The sequence below is a fragment of the Lipotes vexillifer genome, unplaced genomic scaffold (genome assembly GCF_000442215.2).
Source record: "Lipotes vexillifer unplaced genomic scaffold, Lipotes_vexillifer_v1.1 scaffold241, whole genome shotgun sequence".
NCBI lineage: Eukaryota > Metazoa > Chordata > Mammalia > Artiodactyla > Lipotidae > Lipotes > Lipotes vexillifer.
In genome coordinates, this window is record NW_006784922.1 from 4,812,061 (window position 1) to 4,830,782 (window position 18,722).

At 45.9% G+C, this 18,722-nt stretch overlaps 1 protein-coding gene across 3 annotated transcripts in view; it reads right to left on the bottom strand.

The window, feature by feature from the left end:
- Positions 1-2,615: 2,615 nt before the first annotated feature.
- The window catches only part of MAST4 (microtubule associated serine/threonine kinase family member 4), a 585,627-nt gene continuing 569,520 nt past the window's right edge, over positions 2,616-18,722 (bottom strand). For 2 of the 3 annotated variants that reach the window (XM_007457090.1, XM_007457092.1), the window contains 5 exons: positions 16,932-17,161; positions 16,251-16,373; positions 9,453-9,589; positions 7,031-7,212; positions 2,827-6,683 (listed from right to left, as the gene is read on the bottom strand). In XM_007457090.1, the coding sequence (XP_007457152.1) occupies positions 2,827-6,683; positions 7,031-7,212; positions 9,453-9,589; positions 16,251-16,373; positions 16,932-17,161 (4,529 nt within the window). Of the gene's footprint in view, positions 6,684-7,030; positions 7,213-9,452; positions 9,590-16,250; positions 16,374-16,931; positions 17,162-18,722 lie in introns of all 3 variants that reach the window. The other variant, XM_007457091.1, reaches the window with a different exon arrangement.

The window sequence follows — 18,722 nt, forward strand, 5'->3', positions numbered from 1 at the left end:
GTAGGGAAAACGGTGAGCGTGATGTGAAAGTTGGTAAGTTCTGCAGGAAAGGAAGAAGGCTGGTAGGAAACAGAGGAAGGAGCTAAAGGAAGACTTAATCTCAAAGAATGGAACATGTTCGTGTGGGTTAAAAAAAATTAGCAAACCATTCCACTCACCAGAAGGACTCTGCAGAAAACCATCCTTTCCGTAAGAGAGAGATACATTCAGTAATGTTTTAGAGATGCTATGTATGTGTGTGTATATGGGGAAAAACTTAATAGTCATTATATTTTCATGCTAAATTTTTATTTCAATGTTATGCAACTGCATAAGTATAAATATTTGTTCAATATACAACAATTATGACATCCATAGGGAATTTCTTAGAGAAAATAAGACTGCAAACACTTTATTGCACAGATCCTAACAAACTTTGAAGCTGGTAAATCTACAGCTGGGAATACTACCGAGGAGCACATCTTACAATCACAGGAGACTGACCAAATAGAACACAGGAGAATTTCTACCAGCTGACTGGAGAGGTTTACAACAACAAACAGGTATTACATGAATGCAACCTTAGGTACTCCGTAGCCATCCAAAATGCAAGATCATATTTGGCAAAAATGATAATACACTATACAAAATATACATTAAAAAATATCATTTGTAAACAAGCAGCTAGTTGTGCTTTAAAGGAAAGTGGACAGTTAAAAAGCAAAGGCTGTAAACCATAAGCTACCTCCCCGATAGGCCTGTCTAGATGTCTGGGTGCAGAAGGATCGGGTTATGACAACCACCAAATGCACGTATGAATTATAAATGTTGAGACCATTTTTGAAACTCATTCAAGATCTTTCAACATATTTGTTTCCTCTACAATTCACAACACAGTGATGGGGAATGGCTAAAACCTCATGGGAGAAAAAGTCGGAGCAAGGAGACTTTTTTCTTTTTTCTCTTCTTTGGCCATTGCCAACTCATTTTACAATGAAGGACAACCAAGCAGTTTACGTTACGCCTTTGTTTTTGGAGCGGAGTTTACAGCCTCACTGAATGATTTATAATCCACAGGGCTGTAAGATGAAGCTGTGCTTGGGTGAACAATTTTATAGCCTGAAGATACTAAGACATTCCCGAGGGGGGGTTGGGTGCTGGATTAGTATTTCTTCTTGGTAATTTTTTTTTTTTTTTCTCTCTTACGAAACAAAAAATCCTGCTACGGATCCCAAGCATCTTATAAATACTTATCTGTGTGTATTTTCTCTTAGTGCCTTAGTACTTATGTCAGCAAGTGCTGTCTTACAATATAAAACAATCCACCAGGAAGGAAAACTGCAACAAAAAACAAACAAAAAGATCCCCTCAGCACTAAAATGACTGGACAAATTCTACATATTCCATGGTATACAAAATTTAAATAAGGCTTAGCAAAAGTAAAAAGGACAGTCACATTCAAGCACCAAATAGCTCCAACAAGTCTTTTTGTTACAAAAATGCTGCTCTTTATTACTACAGTATTTTTTTTTTTTTTGCATACAAATAAAGAGATCATGTTATGAAATGTATGGAGCTACTTGATGCATCAGAAATGAATGTGAAACCCAGGAACTTGCTAAAAACAGCAAGCTTCATCTACAACATAAGGCCCCAGCTATGTATTAAAATGTATCTGATGTCCTGATTATTCCTTAAAATATATGCTATGATGCCAAAATCCACAACCCCACCCCGTCCCCCGACTTTTCCTCAAAAAAGTAAATTTAAAACCTCTTCCAATGCCTGATGCTTATTACTCAACCTAAGTACTAGCAGATTTGTGTGCGGCCAGCAACTTTCCTTTATGTTCAACAGCAGGGCTGGTGCAGAACTACTATAAAATGTGTGCTTCTTAGACTAGTGACTCATAGCATAAAGGCCTGAGTTTAAGAGCATGAAAAGGAAGAGCGAGAGAACAGAAATAAGTCGACATGTTTTTATAGCCCCCGCTCTACCTATGGTGAGGAGTTGACATACACACCCACAGACAAGGACAACTGGCCTTTCAGACAGCTGGGCCCAGGATCAAAATGGCTATTAGGATGACCATGAAATGAAATGAAAATGGCTAGCTCCATCTGTTGTGGCCATTTCTGATGGAGGAGGATTCCAAATGCAGTGATTCGAGTAGTTCTTTAGATCTGGAAGTATAGGTAGCCAGATACAGTACTATTAAAATCACTCGTTAAAAATACACATGAAGGCTTACAATCTAGTGTATTTGGGGCTTTCTTTCACCTTCAACTCGACTTAGAATGTTTTAACGTAGAAAAATGCAGCCTTGAAATATTCTTTTCAACCACAGACCAGAACACGTGGGTGGATGTGTATATACACGAATATGGGTGTATCTATACTTTTACATATACCCAGGTTTAACCCTTTTGCTTCATTACTGCATTATGATCAACGGTAGAGCAAAAATCTTATTAAAAAAAAATGTAGTAAATGACGCCATCAGCAGCAAAGTATCGACTCTATATCCCCCAAACCAAACACGTTGCTAGGTATTTACAGAGAAAATCGTTTTCAACAATCCGCAACCTCAACCTCAACCAAAAAGATTTTTTGTTTTTTTATTTTTATTTTTTTTTGTACAAACACTATCTGGTAACAGTTTACCGGTTCCGACTGGGAAGGCATTTGGACGAAGGTCCCTTCTTTTCCTGTTTCTTCTCTCCCTCTTCTTCGGTGAGGCTCCAGGCTCTGCCTGGGGGGGGTTCCCACAGTGCTGGTTTCCAAGGTAGTCAAGGTGCAGTTACACACGCAGGCTGGGTCCCCCAGTCCCGCAGGGGGCCTGCCCCATCACAAGGCCTTTTTGTGTGGGCTGCCACGCAAACTCTCTTTCCCCCGCCTCTGTCGCACCCCGGAGTCCTTCTCAGAAGGAAGGGCGATGGGGCGCTCCGCGCTTGGAGCGGGGAACGGCTTGGTCACCTCTCTGCCCACATTCTGCTTCCTAGTCTGAGCTGGCTGGGCGGGGGCCGGCTCTTTCCCTTTGGTTTCTCGGCTGGCGCCCTCCCCCACGCCTGGGTTGGGGTGATAGGATTCCAGAGTGATGGCTGAGCTGCGGAAGGATGGCAAGGAGTCGCTCTTTGTCATTTGGGTTCTGCCATCCCCCCCAGGCAGGGGCTTTCGATGGTCCCTGCTGCTGGAGGCTGGGGGCTCAGCCGTGGCCCTGCCGGCCTTGGCAGAGAAGGTGTCGCTGCAGGTTGTAGAAGTCTCTGGAACTACTGATCTGGCCTCGGGAAAGCCAGAGGAGTAGCTCAGAGACTTCTCGGGGAGGGCAGTGCAGCGGAAAGAGCTCTGTGCCGTGGCCGAGGGCGACCGTTTCATGCCACTGGGCTTGCCCGCCTCCGTCAGTGGCTTCTGGGAACCGGGCCCTTTCCCCTTGGCCTCCGGCCAGCCCTTCCCGGCGGCGGCTGCTGCCGGCCTCTCCGTGCCCTTGGGCCCAGCCTCACCTTGCACCGGGGAAAGGCTGGCCCCCGGCTTCCCGCTGTCCACAGGGGAGTAAAGTGCTTCGGTGCATTTCTTGCCTTCAGACTTCCAGGAGTCAGCGCTGGCAGCCGGCGGACTCAGGCTCCTGTCTGTCTGTTTGCACAGAGGGGTATAATCTTTCACAGTGGATGGTTTGGGGGCCTTTGGAGATGGGTTTTGCCTTTCCCCAACAGTGGGAAGTTTCTGGTCCACCGACTCACTGGCCCCTGGGGGTCCTTGCCGTGGTGGATGTGCGGGCTTCTCCAGTGCCTCTGGGGGATGCCCACTGCTGGTGGGTCTCAGCTTGGTGTCTAGAGGACCCCATTCCATGTGTAGGGGGACTGAGGGCCCACTTGCTCCCTGGCCAATCACATCGCGGGCTGTGCTCTGGGGCCCTGGGAGGGCAGGGAACTCCTCCGACACACCCTTACTGCTGCCCTTCCCCTCTTTGCCGGGGGGCCGGGCACCAGGCTCTTTGCCCACTGCAGCCTCAATGCTCAGCTTCTGGGAGAAGAGGGGCCGGTCTGGGTGCTTAGACCTTGGAGGGGCTGTGTCGGGGCCAGACCTGGGCTTGTGGCTGCTGCTTTCACAGAGCACAGCAGTGGGCTTGGGAGGGTCCTGGAGGCCCAGGCTTGAGTCTGTAGCACAGGGCTTGCTCCCGGGCAGAGAGCCAGCAGGGTAGCTTTGTTGAATGTAATGCTGCTGAGCGGCCAGGCCAGGGAGCTCTTTGGTGGTAGGTAGGGGCTGAGAGCTACTGGTGAGATGATGCTTCTGCAGGGGCTGTTCTTTCCTTTCTGGTTCCTTGGGACCATCTTTCTGCACAGATCGGAAACCGGAGAGCTTTTCACTCTTCTCACTCTCTGTCCCGGGTGGCTCCAGAGACCACCTGGCAGGAGCGGATGCCAGCTTAGATTCCGGGCCACTCCTTCCCTTGCCCAGCTCCCTCTCACAAGGAGCCGCTGTAGAGTGCAAAGAGGGGTCTTCTCTGGCCAGTGGCCTCACCTCATCTCGGCCGTCTTTGGGGTTTGTTTTCCCACAAGGCCCGCATGCTTTCTCCAAGGCCTGGGTCTGGGTGGAGACATCTGGGCGGGTCCTCCCCACAGCGGGGAGGGTTTTGGAGTTGTCACTGGTTTTAGCAGCTTCTAGTGGATACAGCTCCTTGGAGGGGTCTCTGCGGATGTCGGCCCTCAAAGCCAACCGCTCACTTCTGGCTGTGGAAGGGCCCCTTTCGGACGACTCCCTCCCGCTAGGCTTCTCCCTCAAGGGGGCACCTTCAGGTGGGGGCGGGCTGCGCAATCCAGACGGGTCAGCACCTTGGAGGTTCTGCCCCAGGAGGGGAAGGAGCGTAACATCGGGGCTGTGGTCTTGGTGTTGGCCGGGGCTGCCCCCTCCCCGCTGGGGATGGCTTTCCACGATGGTCGCCGGGGTCCTGGCTGCGTGGGAAACCTTCCTGTCCAGCTTTAGCTCTGGGTCAGGCAGGGGTGCTGCCGGTGAGCCCTGCAGACCCCGGCTGGGTGGTGGGAACCGAGGCTCGAGCAGGTAGGATTTGTTCACCTTGAAGCTGGCAGGGGAGGACTCCCTCTGACCCGCAGTTTCACCCTTCCTCCCCACGCTGCTGGCGGGAGCCTGTGGCACAGGGGGCCCTACGTCACTGCCTGGGCTGGGGCTCCGGGCAGCCTCCGGTGAAGGCAGCTCCGTCTTGGAGGCCTGCGGTCCAGACAGAAGAGCAATGTCCAAAGTGCCCTCAATGGGCTTCAGGCATGACACAGACCGCCCTTCCAGCTTATACTCGGAGGGGCTTTTCCGGACAGGCGACTCTGGAGCAGCCAAGCCTGGCTTCTCCGCTCCGCTGTCCACCCGGCCAGAAAGGGCCTTGAGAGGGACAAAGGAGACGGTGCTGAGCTGAGCCACGTGGCCGCTGATGAATGGCGCGCAGCTCTCGGAGGCCGGCTGCGCCTCCTGCTGCCCCCCGGCCGGTCGGCCCGCGTTCCCCGGCAGGCCCTCCTGGGCACCAGGTGTCATCTTGGGCTTGAGCACAGGGCAGGGGCCATCATCTTTGTCTTCAAGGGACATCTTCTTTCGGAGGTAATCGATGTTGGCCAGCTTGCTGTCTAACTTCTCACACCGGGGACCCTCCTTGGCCTGCGGGGCCTTCTCCGTGTGCTCACCCTTCCCGGAGGTGGGCCTGTGGGTGGCGTGACAGAGACCGTCTTGGAGGGTGCTGTGAGCCGAGGCTCGTTTGAGGTCACTGGTGCCCTGGCTGTGGTCCCTGGGAGCTGCCGCCCCCTCCGAGGTGACAGCCTCGCTGGCCCGCACACTGGCCTGATTGTGGAGAGCATCTTTCAGCAGGCTGCCCGGGGCCTGGGCCTCCTGCGCGGCTGCTTTGTTTTCAAAATGATTTGACCTTTCCGAAGCCTTTGGATAGATTTTCTTCTCTCTGTCTTCTAGCCTAAAAGCAGAGAGGTTTTCCACATCATTGCCAAGTCCATGGGGTTTCTGGCGGGATTCCTGTTTCTCTGGGAGCCCGTCGGGTTTCTTCACCACCACCTTGGCCTTCAGCTTCTCTCGGTCCAGCTCGTCCACAGACTCCTGTCGGCCCAGCTTCCGGGACACAGGGCGTTTCAGGCAGCCTTGCTCCACGGGCCTGGCCCGGCTGAGGGCAGGCGTGTCGCACACATTCTCCTCCAGGCTCTGCAAGGTCACCTCCCGCTGGGACTGCTCCCGCGGCGGCACCTCCTCCTGGGTGACCTCCAGGCTGTGCTTGCGGGAGCACAGGTGCTTCTTGTCACTGCCGTAGGAGGGAGAGAGCTTCTCCTCCGACTGCACGCGCTTGAGCAGCGGGGACCGCGGGGGCTCTGCGCTCTTGGGCCTCACGATGTGTCTGACGATGGTCGGGGGGGAGTGCATTTTGCTGGGAAAGGCTTGAGAGATCTTGGAGTTGCCAAGTGAATGTCCCAACAGGGGGGACGGTGACCGCTGAGGTGAGGTGGGCTGTGGAGTTGGAGAGGGTGTCCGGGCCAGCGGGGAGAGTGGGATGCTGCCCGCTGACTTACGTCTTCCTGACCGGTATCGCTGCCCGCTGAGTTTGGGGGCCAGGCCGTGGAGAGTGCTGGGTCGGATGTGTCCTGACCCCGCTGGGGAGTTGGGGGCACTAGAGCTTGGGGAGCTGCTCTGGGAGGAGTTAGTACCTGTGGGTGGAAAACAGGATGCTGTGAGCAACGGCCACTTTCCCTTTTCTTTGCATGCTTCCAGACCTAGCTGCTTTAGGTAAGGTCAGGTAAAGGTCAGCAAATTGTCTCAGCATCTAAGTCTAGTGAATAAATGCTTTTCAGATAAACCTCCCCACACCAAGGGTTAAGCCAGTACTTCCTGCCTTTTTTAATGGACCGAACAGCTGTATCTTCTGACCTTCCTATAAATCCTGTTCTCTGTCAATTACATCCTCAACCTTCTTTCCTTAAGCAGGAATAAGCCTCTCTTCCAGGATCTCAGATGGTGACCCCTCAACTCTTGAGAGGCAAGGAGACTCACTCACCGGATGGGAAGTCGGGGGTGGAGCGGTAGCTGGGAGTAGGGGATCGGGGAGACAAGCTGTGAGTGGGGGACCCCGGGAGGCTCTCCCCTGATGACAGGGATCTGTTCAAGCAGGAGAAACTTCGGCTGGTGTGGAGTAGAGGAGAAGGCTGCTTGGCTAGTTTTTTGAAAAGGGATCTTCTCCTAGAGTGAAAACAGGAGAAAACTGATCAGATTCTACATTCAAAACCACTCCTCCTACCCATAGCACCAGAGCATTCAGTACACGCCTCTGTGCCAGAGGTGGTGATAGGATGATGGCAGATCCTTTTAAAGAGAAGGATCCCACTTTGATATTCAAAACTTTTTTATGACTTAGAAAGGAAGAGGTTTTGATAATACACAATGGAAGCTCTCTTCTCTTAATTTCAAGCACTTTAAGAAGAGCTGTGAAAATAGGAAAAATATATAATAAATATACATTCATTTATTTATATGTCAGGTTTTTGAGGACATGGTTTTTTGCCTGAAAGCTTCAGAGTACATAGCCCCAAACACACTGACGCAATTTAATTAATTAAGAGATAATACGAAGTAAATCCCTGGAAGAAAAACCATCATCTTGGATATAGAATTCTTTGATGGTGATACACTGGGTAGAGGCTTTATCTCTGAGGGGCTGTTTGCTGTGCTTATTCCATTGTGAGCTCTTGAATATTCCCAATGACTGTGCACGCTGTACATTTACACAGAAAAACCCAGCAAGGTGGAATGAAGCTTATCACATCAGCAGGGCAGGAGACACCATGCTGCAGCACAAGCAAATGTGTAGTTAGTGTCCAACGAGCACATATGAAAGCTAAAAGCACAGCTTCAGGTGGCTTCGAAGTGCACGTGGCTGTACAGGGTGTCCTTCATCCCCAGGTAGTTTACACTCTGCTACCCCTTGAAGCAAGTGTGTTCTATATGACCTAAACCACCATTAAAATAGAAAGCTCACATTAAAAAAAAAAGGAGGATCTCAAAATGTGTGTGTGTGTGTGTGTGTGTGTGTGTGTGTCTGTGTAATTTTAATCACAGCAATACACGTACTTGGGTTAAAAAGTCAAATAGTTTGTAATGAAAAATAGCAAATCCCTGCTCTGCCTTTTTCCCAGTCCCCAGAGAAACCACTTTCTAGTCTTCTAGCTGTTTCTTCTCCTATTTGTCTGCATATTGCTATGAAATGTGCTTATGCTGTTTTAGTTTTCCGATTTTAGAAATTATCTGTTGATTTCCAACCACAAACAACGAGAATTAAGCTCTTATACAACTGCTTCCACCTTCTAACCGAAAACACTTCCCTGTTTCTATTCCTCCTAGTAGAGCTAAACCAAAATTTCTGGTTAGAAAACAAAGGCTGGTGTTTTCTTTATTTTACATGATAAATACTGTTCACAGCTTGGCCATAATTCTATTTTCCTTCCGTGTATTAACTCTATCTTTCCTGGAGTCAATAATCATTCCTTTCTCATTTGCTTAGTTTTCTTTTCTATCATCAAAAATCCTCATAATGTGATCCAACAACACCAAATCCAAGTGGGCAAAGTAGGGCTGCTGTGGCATGTGGTGCAGGGAGCACATCTAGACAACGGCCTGCCAAGAAATATCCTCACCAGAAACACACACACCTTGCCAGTGCCTGCACGGGGCACAAAACGGTACTCACGGTGCCTCTCACAGTGCAAACGTGTAGCCAAGTTAGGCTTTCAGTCAGTAAAACAAAGCCTTTTTATTTCTAGGCTTATTTGGATGCTTTAAAGATCCAGTTTTCTTCAAATATCTGGCATTAAAAAATAGCAACTGGGGCTTCCCTGGTGGCGCAGTGGTTGAGAGTCCGCCTGCCGATGCAGGGGACACGGGTTCGTGCCCCGGTCCGGGAAGATCCCACGTGCCGCGGAGCGGCTGGGACCGTGAGCCACGGCCGCTGAGCCTGCGCGTCCGGAGCCTGTGCTCCGCAGCGGGAGAGGCCACAGCAGTGAGAGGCCCGCGTACCGCAAAAAAAAAAAAAGCAACTGTTTGTTATTAGATAATGTAAAGGACGTTATTAAATACAGATATAATGCTAAAAACTGCCCGAAGTTTCAGTTCCTCAAATCCAACTCAGATGAAATGAAGACTAGAGGCTTAAGAAAAGGCAAAGGGCTTTTCATGGTTCTCACACATGAGAAGAAGCAATATAAATTTTTCTACAGTGTAACTACATATGTCTTTTCACTATGAAAAAGAACGCTGTTACGAAGGAATATAAACGCTAATGTGTAAATCCATGTGAACCACGGGGCAACATTTCTCACAGAGAAATGGATCCTTCTCATGTGCAAGCATTTACATTAAGCAAGGAGTAAATGTCCCTCAGTGTGGGAATGCACCAAATCCATGAAGAGGACGCGGCTCTAGCTCACCTTTCCAGACTTTCCTTCTTCTTGGATTTCTTGCTCCGCCTTACCATCCGGCTCTTATAGCTGTTTCTCCTGGCTGGCCCTGTCTTGATTGATGTGTTCTCAAATGGGGTGGTCATGATCGACACCTTATTTCCACTCTATAAAAAAATGACGTGGCATTAAAGCGAAATGCTGTGATGAAACAAGACCACAACAGAGATAGGAGAGCCAAAGTCAAAGAAAAGATCCATAAGGACGGACATACAAAAGGCTTCCATGTGTCAATGACCCTTCAAGCAGTGAAGTCCTGACAAACTCGGTGGAAAAAAAAATGTGAGGTTTCCTTAAGAGGGTGGGATCTGGAACTCCACAGAGCTGAGTTCAAATCTGAGCCTGTGACCTGAGCACTTGCTCTCCATCTAACAGGAGAGTCACACCTATCTCACAGGGCTCATCTGAAGATCAAGGAGATAGAATCTGTAAAGCCTTTAGCACTGAGGGTGACACATGGAAAGGACTCTATAAATCACAGTTATCCTCATCCATATGTATTAAGTATAAAGATGCCCAGGGGCTCTCTAGAAATCATAAAAAAAAAAAACCATCATAAAGCAGCAAAACTGAATGAGACTTCTAGTTTAAATTATTTTTAAAGGTTCCTTTTCTACCACCAGAAAACCTGTCAGCAGGCAGAGCTGGCAAGTTCATGCCAGCAGGTATGAAACAGCCTCTGTTTTGCCAGGTCAGGCATGGTGAGGTCATTCCTGGTGGGTTTCTGTGCCCTTCCACTTGAACCTGGGGCAGGGGCTGGCTGGGCAGGCCCTGGGGATGGATTTGAGAGCAGAGTCAGAGGACAGGCTGAGGTGTGCCCTGGGCAAGTGGGCAGGACCCACCCCCTTCACTTCCGTATCATTGACCTCTTCTTGAATTTCTTAATAACCAGGAGAGAAACGTGTCCTTTCGGAGTCACAGATGGCCCCGATTACCTTAAGAACACAAGAAGCATACGGAGAAGGGCCTTTTAAAAGGCCTATGCCTGGAAGATGCCTAGCAACTCAGCTCTAAGTGGTATTAAGAGATGGGGAGTTAAGTATGATGGGGGCTGGGGACTGGAAAAAGAGAGATTGTTTTAATATCAACATCCACCTTCCCTCCCAACTGGGGAAGTAACACGTGCCATTATAAGAAGAAAAGAGTAAAGCATATATATACATAAAAAAATCACTGAGGAGCTTACCACCCAGCTAACGTTGGTAACATTTCTGTATATTTCCTGCTGGTCTCTTATCAGGCATGCAGAAAGTATGTGTGTATATATATATATATATATATATATATATATAGACACACTTTATAAATAATTTAAATCACAATTAAATTAATCTCATATTTAGTTTTATGTTTTTTGGTCACTTCACATTTCCTAACTTTGAAAAACTTGCCCTTCGTCATTGAATATTCCCTAAGAACATGATTTTTACTGGCTATTTAAAAATATTCCATGAGATGGGTGAATCACAATTTAACTATTTCCCTAAAACTATTCTATCTCGCAATTCTTGTAAGGGTTGAAATAAATATAAATACCTTTAAATCACTGTCTGAGCCTCTGACATTTCCCTTAGATTACCTAATTAGACCCAATACACGCAGCAAAGGGTCTAGGTGGACTTTTTGGCGACGCTTCGTGCCTGGTGATACACTAATTTCCAGAAGGGTTATGGCACCTCATGCTCTTGCCAGCAGCGCACGAGCAGCAGCCACAGAACGGGCTTGTCAGAACTGAATATTAACATTAAACAGATTACTGATTTTACAGGAAAAAGTTATATCAAGTTTTAATCTTTGTTCTTGGGCTATTAACAAAGCTGGACTTTGACTCATTTATTTTCGATGATTTCTATGTCTTCAGAGAACGATCTGTTCATGTCTTACATCCAATTTTGTATCAGAAAGTCTTAGTATTAATTGATTTTAGAGTTCTTTATATATTTAAGAACATATAATCCCATACTTAATGTCATAGTTGTAAAACAATATTTTAGGGAAATGAGATTTGAACTTGAACAAGAGAAACAATTTTTCTTCATCCTGAAAGAATAAAGTACATGTTTTATATGCAAATGCCAAAACTTTAAAAATAAACCTTAACCTGATAGTAGAGACTGACATTCAATTTATTCTTTAAACTGAAAATTCAGCTTTGAAGTATGAAAGGCCTACCATTGAAGGTTGTTTGGTATGGGATTTTCTCTTTACAAATTGAGTGAGGCCAGGCTAACTGAGCGAGGCCAGGCTAAAGTTTTAGTATTTCCTGCATGTCTTAGGGGAAGGAAAGGGGCAACAAACAGGATGGGAGTTCATCTTTCATTGAAGTTCCTTCCGTCCTTTTCTACATCATATACAGAGTGGACACAGAGCCACAATGATCACTGGGGCTGCTAGAGCCCGTGAGCCATCTAAGCTTGAATCCACTTCCACCCCTTCTAACACAATTCAGCACTGACTTTTATATCTTTACCTATAAGAGGCTCACAATGCCACTGAGCATTTTAAAAGCACATTGTGAATATTAAAGCATTTTTCACATATATTCTCTTACTTTATTTTCACAACCAAGTCATGAGGGTTTTTTTTTTTTTTTTTTTTTAAACCCTGTGAGGTAGGAGGGGATTTTTATTCTTCGACTAGAGGTAAGGAAAACAGATTCAGAGACACTGAGATTCTTTTTTCCCAAGGTCACGGAGCCCAGTGGGAGAGCCCAAAGCTGGCTCTCCCGCCCCTCACCCCACACTGGCCACTCCTCATGGGCAGGGCATGCCCTGATCCCTTCCATCTCTTCCTCCCAGCAGAGTGCACAGCTTGTACTTAAATGAGTGGTGGTGAGGGAACGAGGCATTGGATCCATATAAGGAATGATCAATGTATCAGACTGTCAAGAAGAAATTTTAAAAATATAAAAATATCATCAACATTATATGAAAAAAAAAATATATAAATGCTGAACATTCCTCACCAGAAAAGTTATGACCCGGGTTTGCTGAATCAGAGCACGTCATTAAGTTCTGTCCACAAGTCCCTTTCCACTATAAAACCAAACCCAGTTTTCTTTTTTTGTTTCTACATATGGCTGTTCCAGATGACAGTTCACTTGACTTATGGAAATACACAAAGAGATAACTTCCCTAAGGGGAAATACAGACACAAAAAATGCAGAGTGCAAACATTTGGTTGGAAACGTTAATGATTACAAAAATGGTAAGTAGATGACTGAAAAATATTATAATTTTACGGACAATAAGTGAGAATTGCGAAGACTGCCATCTGGTGGATCCATCGGCTATAGCAAGTGCTGCCAGAACTCGGCACGCTGTGATTTACTGTTGAGGTCCACTGACCTCAACAAATTCTTTTGAAGAAGCAGTCTCTTATTAGGGAAATTCTGCAGCACTGTTTTAAAAAATAACAGCAACGAAATGGGGCCGGAAGACTGTTAGATGTTCTCTTAGTTAAGTTTTACTTTAAACTACTTGTGTGATTAAGTGCACGGTGGGAGGGAAATTATTTTAAGCTGGCTGAACTGAATACAGAAGCAGAAGTCAGGCTATTCAGTCTCTTCTCTCAGTCTGACTCCACATTAGCTTATCAGTTGGCCTTGGGTACTTCACTGAGCTAGACTGTTTTTACATTTCTTTCTCTGCAAGACGCACATGGCGAACAGCACTCTTCCTGCATGCGTGTGTCCTTGCCCTGACTCAACCCTCCATGATCCAGCCCCAGCCATCCTGCACACTTCATCCCAGATGCTATGAACTCAGGCTCCAGCCACACTGGTTTACTCATGCACCTCAAGCACTCTGAGCTTCCTGTCCTTGTGTTTTTAAGCATCTTCTTTATTTTGCCTAGACCGTCCTGCACCCCCTTCCCACACACTAAACGTCCACCCATCCTTCACAGCCCTGCACAGAAAACCCCTAACTCTTCACCCCTGCCCACCCTGGTGGAAAGCCCTCTCTCCTTTAGAACCTGGGCCATATTTACAGTTTGTTCCTTTTGTCTGACACTCTGATTTTAGCCTAGTATTGCCACTGTTTCCCCTGTGAACGTTGGACTGTATTAGCTTAAGTTACTGGCAATCAGAAGACTTCATGTACAGAGCACAGTGGCGTGTTGGTTGAAAGCACAGGCTCTGGAGCTGCATTGCCGAGATGCAAATCCTCTTCTGCTCTTTCCTAGCAGATAACCTTGGCTGCTTTGTTAACTTCTCCCTGCTTTAATTTCTTTATCTGTAAAATGGGGGCATTTATATTTATGGCACCTATGCACAAGGTATGAGGATTACCTGAGTTTATTCATGTAAAGGCTCTCGATTACCTATTATTCGTATGTGTCATTTGTTGTGTGACTCTTGGGTACCTCGCACACTTCTGCACATTTTGGGGGCCCAGCTAATATGTGAAGATGGTAATAGCGATGCTATTTGATGGTCCCCATTTTAGTTTCCAGAGGTTCTCCAGAGTTCAGGGAAAGGAAATTTTGAGGCAGGGGCTGGTGATATTTTAGGGCTTCTCTTAGGATTGGGGATTTAAACTAATGCTGTCCTAAGAAAGCAACCTGGTTGAATAGAGAGTTTTCTGGATTAGGGAGGCTACACTGGGCAGGTAATTATGTGAGCAGGGGATATGACTGGGTCCATGTGGCCTCCACCCCTCACTGCAGTGGCTGGAGAGAGATTTCAGTGCTTTGACAAAGTTCTTTTTTAACAAGCTACTTGCAAGCTGGATGGAGGTGATTAACTCCTTGTGGCAGGAGAGGTTTAAGGTGACGCTGAAGGAGCACATTTACAGGGATTCACAGAGCTGTGGGGAACTGAACCGGATGACCGTGACTTTAATTTCCTTGTGCGTGTAAGTTAGCGCTTCCATAGCAGGCTCATTTTGAAGTTGTGAGGGTGAGTGTGACCAAAGCTGCAGCCATGAAACACGCAATACGCTTATTAGGTTCACAATCCGAAAGATAAATAAGTATTGCACGTGTATCTGGAAATATACATACAGCCCTATGTAACGGCTCTTCCACCTTTTTCTGAGGATGCCATGAGATTTTGTAAAGTAGTCTGCAAGTATAAAACATCGTGTAAAAAGCATCTGAGAATATACCAAAATACAGCTACTACCCTGATGGTCCGCCAGTGACGAAGCCATCAGGGAGCCCAATAGTACGGGATGCATTTGTGAGAAAGTTGACTAGCGTTAGGGGAACCACCTGTAGGTATGGAGGATAGCAAAGCCCGGCCTCAACTCCAGTGGGCACTGAGGCCAAGACCAAAGTTCCATTAATGCTGTGAACTGATCAACAGCAATAACTTTCCTACAATCTGCCACTTCACAATGGACCTTTGAATATGCATGCTATTACTCTTCCTGGAACCTAGGCCAGACACTGAATCATTTGAAGAATACACTTGTGTTGGCTGGGGGATGAGAGAAGGAAGAAGAAAAGTCATTTAACTGTACTTACTTTTCAAAGGCTTTGTGTGACACCCACCTACCTGCACTACCTTCCAAATCCTAATTTTTTTTTCAAGTTCCAGTTCAGTGTCACTTCTCTGTGATGACTCTCCTCATTCACAGAATCTTCTCTCCAAAAGTACGGGATTCCTCCCCCTGCTACGGTCCTGGCTAACCAAGCTGAACTTTATCTGCTTGCATACCTCTTCTATATCTCCCATAGTCCTCGAGGGCAAGGACCATACCTGAATTCCTATGTTGCCAACATCTACCGTGGTACCTGCCTCAGAGCGAGTGCTCTGGAAACAGTCTGAATGTACCTTGTTTAAATGACACATATGTGTTTATGTTGTGCCTCTCAATAGGCTGCAGGTTCTCTGAGGTCACGGCTCACGACTCTCTGATAGCCCCTTATAGCCCAGCCCTCCCAGTGCTTACAAAAGCCAGAGGTCATCCGTAAACATCTGTTGACTTGTAAAATAATCCTACAGTTAAAGGCTGTATTTTTGATCACAGATAGTCTTCTTTCCTTGAAAAAACTTAAAATCAAACTCAAATTTATCTTTGTTTTAACCAGATCCATATTTGGAGCCATAACTTTATATTCTGTAGTCAGCAGGTGGCAGAGCAAATAACCCAAAAGAAAAGAGAGGATCAGTATAGACTGTCTCTCTCTATCATACTCAGGCTTCTTGTGATCTTCGTACTCCACTGGCTTGAATCAGCTTACATTCCAAGTAGAAACTGATCTACATTCAAATTCATTTGTACGTATGAATGGGAAAAGGCCTAATGATCGCTAGAATCCCTTCTTCCATTACGACCTCTTTCTATCATTTATAGTGTATGTTATATATTCACAGGTCTACCTTTCAAAAGGAAACCCAACTCTCAGACTCAACCTTCAGATGTGACCTCACAGTTTAATACTACTTTGTCTTCTGCTGTATAGAATAAAATTTACTGAAGAAAATCGCCTTTAGGCTGGACGATTTCCAAACAGATTTTACTATGTGCGGTACATAAACAAAGAGAACTCTATTTGTAATTTAGGATAAGAAGCAAAATTAAATTAGGAAGTGACTGTGCAGATATACGAACGTGTATTTCATGATATAAAACCAAAAAAATTCGTGTTATTTTTGCCTTTACATTAAACAGACTACCGAATATTCTCTCAGCAATGAGACTGAGTGTGTATGGATGTGCCATATAGAAGAACTCTAGACCTTGAGTAAAGAACTATTGGTACTAGTTGTTTCTGGCTACCTCCTTCATCTGGATGGCCATGACATCAAAAAGATAGTACCTTTAGCAGGAGCTCTATAACTTCTGTGTGGACGAGTCCATGCACTGGCTCTCCATTGACGTGTGTGATCAGATCCCCAGCCTTCAGTCCTGCCTGGCAAGCTGGACTTCCTTCTTCTACGTTCTAAAGTCCAAGAGGAGAGTATATATTAGTAAGCAAACAAATGACAACCCTGACACCTACTGTTTCTTGTGGCTCAGTGTTCTGAGTTAATCAGCAAATGATCCTGAGCTCCTAAGAGGAAACCAGTAAGACATGGTTTGCTGTTCTTTTTCTGTCATCCTAAAGTAGGGTAATTCCTATGTTTCCTTAAACAATTTCAGGTGATCTGAGAAAGTACTTTAAAAAAAAAAAAAAAAAAAAAAAAAGAAAGGCCAGGGCAAAAAATGAAGAAAAGAAGAATGAAAGAAGGGATAAAAACAGGACTATCTTTGACTATTTCTACCAGCTTGGTATGCAGAGTGGTTAATCAGATATGAAGACTAACAGAATTATGAGAAAGAATTAACTTTTGCTAAATTCAATCCCACCACACAGATAAAGGGCAGGAGTATGAAACAGGTCCCAAATGCCAGCTTAAGAGAAAAATCATTTGCTGTTAACTATGCCTCAGCTGACATATTCATGCTCCAGTTTGGCTGGGAACAAAAACTAACCAGAAAGAGAGACTGTCGGTCTTACCCAAACGATATGATGCACTGTGTAAATGTCGCTGTCTCCCACATACACCCGGATGGCTCGGATGGTGAAACCATAGTTCTTCCCTGAACTGTGGATCACAACGGGCTGGTGCGGACTGGCAGAAGCTCCTGAGGAATCTCGGCTGGGAGAGGAATCCCTTGAGGAAGAAGGGTCCGAGGACAGAGAATGGGGAGACATTGGACTTCCCAGTGGAGAAACAGCAAACATATCTGCAACAAAAAAGCCAGTCATCACAGCTCATCCCGGTCGCACAAACTGCTCTCAGGTAGCCCTCACTAGGTAGCCCTGCTGGGATTGGGAGCACAGTCACAAAACAAATCCATTCCTTTCTAATAAAGAAGAAATAATATAAAAATATTTATACTGGTAACTAGCATGGTAACTGGTAACTTGACAGAAGTCTGTCAAGGAAATTTCAGAAGTGTCTCTTTTTAAACTAACTTTTAAACTCACATTCTGAAGTTACAACTTCTTCGTTCTCTACACAAATTAAAAAACACACAAAACTTCACTGCTATCTGACTGTGATCTTTTAATACACTTTCTCTTAATTAAAGAAACAGGAACTTCCCTGGTGGCGCAATGGTTAAGAATCCGCCTGCCAATGCAGGGGACAAGGGTTTGATCCCTGGTTCGGGAAGATCCCACATGCCGCAGAGCAACTAAGCCCGTGCGCCACAACTACTGAGCCCGCATGCTGCAACTACTGAAGCCCACACGCCTAGAAGCCCGTGCTCTGCAACGAGAAAAGCCACTGCAATGAGAAGCCCATGCACCACAATTAAGAGTAGCCCCTACTTGCTGCAACTAGAGAAAGCTCGCATGCAGCAGCGAAGACCCAATGCAGCCCCCCCAAATAAATAAATAAATAAATAAGTAAATAAACAAATCATAGGTGCACAAATTTCAGGTATACCCTCACACAGGGAAGGCTGTACGGACTATAGTAAAAGACACTCAGGCTCCAAATCTTGCCCTAAATAACTTTAACATGGTTCTTTTCGAAAAAACCTGGCCTGGAAAGCAATTCATCAATTTACCTCTGCTTTTTTATAATATTACTGAACTAGTACTGATCAAACGAGTTTGATCAAGAAAACACTGTAATGTTAACTTCTCTATGAAAGGATCATTCCTTATTACTATGATTAGAACTGATTCTCTTCATATATTACCTGTAATTCTAGCAAGGTTTCTGAGAGGATGATGCAGGTGGATAGAGAAATTTTAAGAAAAATTCACTTCATACTCTTCAACACCACCTTGTTTAATGAACAAACACACTTTTAACTTATAGTTCTTATCACTGTTTCATCTATGTGAATCTAAACAGATCCTAACTGGTCATGTGAAATTGCGTGCGTGTGTGTGTGCGTGTGTGTGTGTGTGTGAAAAAGAATAACCTACAAAAAGATGCTGAGGTTTAAATGTGAGCTCAGTCAGGGCCAGGCTACAAAGGGCCAGTGCAACTGAAGGCTCCCGGGGTTCGGTGAGTAACATCGTGGCCACAGCAAACTGAAAGTATCCAGACTATCTCTTCCTCTAATTCTTATGTCTGTCCAAAGGAAAACAATTAGCTAAATGTATCACTTTCTCCTTCACTTTCTGACTTCCTGCGGCATCCTGACCCTTTTTACCTGGCTACCTCTGTCTCATCCATAGGCCAGGTGAACAGATGCACACTGGTGGGCAGGGAACCTCAACACATATGCAAAGGCAGGAAGAAGATAGAGTGGATACACAGATCCAAACTCCTAAAAGAGCCAGGCC